Genomic DNA, 5,574 nt, shown 5'->3' with positions numbered 1-5,574 from the left:
TGCTCAAAATTTCAATCAAAAGCGAATTAGAAATAATGGGTTTGTGGGAAAATACTTATAGACAGGTTTGTTTATAAAAGATTGATTAATCGACGATGAAAATTCAATGAATTGACGACGATGAAAATTTGATGATTTTGATTAGATTTGTACATGATCAGGTTTAGATGATCATAAATTGATGAAGAAGAGAAGAAGAAAAATTGTAAAATAGAGGAAGAAGAAGTTGTAGATTAGTTATAATTTTAATTAGATAAAAGGGTAAACTAGTCATCTCCACCTTTTAGGACATCCCTTATAATTATAGGGAAGGTGACCTAATTAAATCATGGTCCCAAAAAAAACAGTGGTGCCCGAAAAATCGTTCTTTATTCATTGTAAATAGGCTGAAGAGCTATTAAGCCTATTTCATATATATGGTCCAAACACTCTGTAAACAAACTTAGACAGTGTTCAAAATTTCAAATTATGAACCATTACTCTGATGCCTGCATTTGACTAGCCCCAAAACGACAACTGACAGAACTCCGCCCAAAATTAGTTACATATCTAGGCTGTAGCTCCAAAAGTCAGTATAAATGGAATGTTAAATTAACTTGGACGCTAAGAGCAGAAAAGGTAGCTGGTCACAATTTATCAGTTTCATATTCAATTGTAATTCAACAAGTATAGAATGCAGTAACATAATTGACATATCTAACATGCACAGTAAGAACTGCCGAAAAGAAAATTGTGGAAGACACAACAAGAGACAAATTGTCAATACAAAACATCCCTGGAAATATGAACCCATAAAGATCAAAATCGAGACAAACAATTAGAATAATTACAAAATTAACAACTTTGTTCAAACCCTAGCCATCCAGTTCCAAGCAACTTTAGGGAGGTAAATTACATTTCATTCGATACCAGGATTAAGCTCACCTAGAAAATTCTCTTTCTATATTGTTGCTAAGCCAGATGACCATTACGTTACAGTATAAACATGGTAAATAAGAAAAATCGGGACCCGTATGACAGCCAGGAGAGAAGCTTGTGTACAACAATTGCTAAATGAATCGACGAAGAAGATCCCCAACCATAATCTCTCTAAACGAATTGAAGAATATAACATCGATAAATGTGAATGTAATCGAGGAGTTTTTTTCTTCCTCTTATTCAAGATCAAGAAATTGAAAAAAGATGACAAGAACTTACTTTTGAGATTGTTCTGTCTTGGCTCGAATTTTCTGTTCGAATATAGATATGTCAGTTTCCAAGCTGAACATCCTGTTAAGTGCATGCATATTTTCAAGGGTTTCACCAAGAGTTCTACTATCACTTCCATCACATCTTAAATGCTGCATTGGACCATGAAGGATTTTATTCATTATACCACGGCTAAGATCATCCACTGCTCTCCTTGTTTTCTTAGGAATATCGTCCCCCATCTTCGCAAGACATTTTTCTAACTCTGACACTCTAATTCCCTCCACAAGAGCCCTCAGTTTCTTGATGGTGGGAACCGTTTCTAAAGAATCCCTCCAGGCTTCGAACTGTTTGGATTCATCAGATATAATTACCTGAGCTTCCATAGCTTTTCGATGTCGATCTTCCTTGTTAGCAGCCACGACTTCCTTAAGATCATCGACATTGTATACTTTTGCATTGTCTAGTTCCGAGACGCAGGATCCTACGTTCCTAGGAACAGATATATCAATGAAGAGTCTTAATCCCCCAACATCTGGACCCACGGGAGAAAGTCCCTCGACATGCTCCTTCATGAATAGTGGAGTATCAGATGCAGTACTGGTAAAGATTACATCAGCTTCAGAAGCGCAGGTGATCATCTCAGTGAGAGGTTTATAAATAATATCCACACTATCGAATTCCTCACGGATTAAGGCAACTCTTTCCTCAGATCTGTTAACAACAACCATTTGGGTGCACCCTTTAGATACCAAGTGTTTGATCACAAGCTTTCCCATTTTGCCAGCACCAATTACCAGCATTCTGGTTGTGGGTAATGATGAAGATGGAAGCTTCATCAAGGCAAGCTCGACTGCAGCTGAGCTAACGGAAACTGCCCCAGATGCAATGTTGGTCTCAGTACGAACTCGCTTGCCAACAGTGATGGCACGTTTGAACAAGTCACTGATGTTCCTCCCAAATCCTGGAACTCCTTGACCGACTTTGACAACTTGTTTTACCTGAGACAGGATTTGTCCTTCTCCTAGAACAAGAGAGTCGAGCCCTGCTGATACTTCAAATAAGTGTTGTGTAGCATCGTTGTCGCGTAATATAAACAGATGCTCACGAAGCTCTGAAGCAGGAATCCCACTTGTCTGCAAAAAAGAAACATGAAGTGTTTCAACTACGAACATCTTTTTCAACTTACCAGTAAAAACGAAAAGTTTCAGAATGCTAGAATTGGAAAATGTGGGTGAATCAGAGTCAATAACCATATGAAAGAGATAGGCTGAAAAGAGGACCGACTGATGAACATAAGGCTTCTTGAAGTCAATATACTCAAGTCTAAATCTCAAAAATGAGTAGATTTGAAACTGTGCTTCGTATATTTTGTCCCAAAAGATTTATAGGAGTCAGTTGAAGATAGTGCAGTTGTGAATTAAAGATGTGAGTATAATTAGGGTGAGAAGAGGGAGTACCTTTGCCATCCATTCAGTAACTTCTCTAAGTCCACGATGCCAAGATAGAGCCACAACATATATCTCCATCCTGTTGCAAGTACTAAGAACTGCAGCTTCTTCAATATGATGCAAGCCACAAAGTTCTCCAATGGCTCGAGGCCACTCAGCTTCTGGAGTGGCAAGTTTCTCACGCATCTCTACCGGTGCGGTGTGAACACTTAGCCCAACAACCACGATACTGCTCTTTTCCTTTGAGTACCCTGATAATTTAGTTAATAGATTGTAAGAATTTTATACCCTAACAACTTCAAAGTAACTGGAATTGTAAGCTCTCATAGTGGGTTGTGTTAGAGACAATACAGCCTAAGAAAAATCCCAATTACAGATACAGTTTACGGAATAGTCAGTTACGAAACTCAAGAAATCTTAACCAAAAAAGTTGCACAACCAAGTTAACATAATTTCATAGAATTTCACTCAAACACCAGGTAGGATTCAGCAAGTGTTCTTCATTAACCTTAATTTCAGAACACACTGCAATGAATTTATACAAATAACCACTTATTGAAACAATTTTTTTATAGGATAACCAATTCCCAATTTTTTTAAAAGGAAAACAGCCCTTTTCAAAAACGATAATACCAATTCCCAATTTTTGGGAATTCCAAGCTTTCAGGATCGAAAGGGCAATAACAAAAAAAAAAAAAAACAGCTGAAAAAGGTTCCCTCTTTTTCCAAATGAAATGTTCACAAAGACCCAACCAAAAGACCTGAAAACAACTCAACAGCTCAGTCATGAACTCCCACTCTTCAATGCGCAATCACACAACAAATGGACATCTAATATGCAAATCAAAGCTCCAACACTTTAACATTTTCAAAACTCTGATCAAAAACATGGTCAAGGAACAGAAAGTGCATTTCCTTGATGTGTTTCTCACCCACAATTGTTACAAACGCTAAAAATCAAAATAACAAATAAAAAAAGCAAAATTCAAGGGGTTAATCCACAGAAACACTTGAAAAGTCACAAAAATTTGAACTTACTGTCGACACCGGAATTCTTAAGCTGTTCAAGAGCAGAAACACTGGAAGCCCTAGCATCATTCTTATTCTCAAGATCCAAACTTTCGGCAGAAACAACATCACATCTAGGGTTCAAAGAAACACCTCTTTTGACAATTCTTCTATTATTATTAACAATTGGTTTACAAAAAACCCGGAATTGAGAAAGTGAATAATTTGTTGATGAAGAACAAGTCTTAAGAATCAACGATTCCATTGTTTTCACACCTGCAACAGAGGTGGCAAATCCACTTGCAGCTGCCATATTATAGATAAAACCCAAAATTCTTCAAAACCCAAACCCTAATAACCAAAAATTTGATAAATTAAGAGATGGGTTTTTTGAATTTCGAGGATTTTTTTTGTTGCTATGAAAAAAATAGAAGAAGTTGATGGAAAGTGAAAAATGAGTTGTTAGAGTAGAGATGGTTTGGTTACGAAGGGAGGTGGTGAAGAGATTGACTGGATGAAAAAGTTAGTGGGAGAGAGGGTTGGATTTTTTAGACTTGTGATTGGTGGGTTGAAAACACACTCTATCCACACTCCCTGTTCTCGTCTTCTCCTTCTTTCAATCAAATCCTTTTCACATTTGGATTTTATTGGTTCTGTTAGAGAGGATACTCATGATCTCTCCTGCCATAATTCTCTCCATTATCTCATGCTAAATTAGTTTTGTCATTTTGGGAATTTTTGACCCAAGGTTATATTTGACTTGTTTAGAGCATCCACAGTGGGCGAGTATAACCAAATTTATGGGATGAGATCGTAACACAGTGGGACGGAGTAAAGATCAAATTTGGACCAAAGATCAAATTTCAGACCAAATATGGTCGCGACCAAATCCCAAATTCTATTATAGTCGAGCGTAAATTTAAAGTACACTTGTTGCTGGGCGTAAATTTAAAGTACGCTTGTTAACGGGCGGAGATTTAAATTACGCCCGACGAAATTTTAATTAAATAAAAAAAAAAGGAATGAGGCGGACTTTTAAAGTCCGCCTGTTAAAATTTGCAAAGAGAGGGGCGGACTTTTAAAGTCCGCCTGATGGAATTTTAGTGAGGCGGACTTTTAAAGTCCGCCTGTTAAAATTTATAAAGGATGGGGCGGACTTTTAAAGTCCGCCTGATGGAATTTTAATGGGGCGGACTTTTAAAGTCCGCCTGACGAAATTTTGATCATGTACCGTTGCGTCACACCACGGACTAAACCCAAATTTTGGTCTTTTTTTTGATCTTTGATCTTTGGTTTTGATCGCACCACTGCAGTTGCTCTTACAGCCTACAATGTTGATTAAAATGCAGATGAGCATGAGGCAATATTGACCGAGAGTGGTGAGGGGAAACAACCGGGTTCACCAGCAAAGGCCTGCAAATGACAGCTTGAGCTGCAGGATATAATAATGGTGCAACATTATAGAAGATTTGGTCTTTGGACATTTGCACCCATAATATTCTATATCAACATGTCGGAGAATCAATTGTTCCTTAGATTTAGAAGCCAAGTTAAAGATTTAAATATGTAATCTAAACTAAAGTCGTTTCAGAAATTAAAAAGCTTGCAAATTTTGATCTTTGACTTTAAGGTGGTGGTATATCTTATAGAGGTGAATTTGGAAAGGATCTTCTTGACTACATCTCAACAGTGTTAACAAATTGGCAATCACCAGCGACCTAGTTGCTTGACACATCCAACCGCAATCACGGGTGTCGCTGGTATGATTGTATTGTCTTTCGTATCAAAGGGGCAGTTGCATTGTGCAGTGTGTGGCAGCGGTGGCCTGGCCGGTGAGATACGCATTCTCGCAGTGAGAAGTTGTCAAGTTGTATGGGTGTGTGCACTAGCTTCAAAATTCACAAGCATGATGAGATATTGAATTTAT

At 37.7% G+C, this 5,574-nt stretch overlaps 1 protein-coding gene across 1 annotated transcript; it reads right to left on the bottom strand.

Moving 5' to 3' along the window:
- Nucleotides 1–784: 784 nt before the first annotated feature.
- LOC113347414 (glutamyl-tRNA reductase 1, chloroplastic-like) lies at nt 785–4,254 on the bottom strand. Its single transcript, XM_026591063.1, has 3 exons — nt 3,678–4,254; nt 2,649–2,890; nt 785–2,324 (listed from the first exon to the last, which is right to left on the bottom strand). Exons 1-3 carry the CDS (start codon nt 3,958–3,960, stop codon nt 1,194–1,196), a joined length of 1,656 nt encoding a protein of 551 aa, XP_026446848.1. The 5' UTR covers nt 3,961–4,254; the 3' UTR covers nt 785–1,193.
- Between the last annotated feature and the right edge of the window lie 1,320 nt (nt 4,255–5,574).

Source organism: Papaver somniferum, chromosome 2 (assembly GCF_003573695.1).
Source record: "Papaver somniferum cultivar HN1 chromosome 2, ASM357369v1, whole genome shotgun sequence".
Lineage (NCBI taxonomy): Eukaryota > Viridiplantae > Streptophyta > Magnoliopsida > Ranunculales > Papaveraceae > Papaver > Papaver somniferum.
This window is presented reverse-complemented; position numbering and strand designations above follow the sequence as displayed.

Excerpts from the sequence above, each read along its gene's own strand:
- LOC113347414 (XM_026591063.1), bottom strand. The coding sequence starts at position 3,960 with ATGGCAGCTGCAAGTGGATTTGCCACCTCTGTTGCAGGTGTGAAAACA. Across the intron at positions 2,891-3,677 it reads TAAGAATTCCGGTGTCGACA|GGTACTCAAAGGAAAAGAGC; the intron begins GTAAGTTCAAAT and ends CTAAATTATCAG. Across the intron at positions 2,325-2,648 it reads TTACTGAATGGATGGCAAAG|ACAAGTGGGATTCCTGCTTC; the intron begins GTACTCCCTCTT and ends TCTTTTTTGCAG.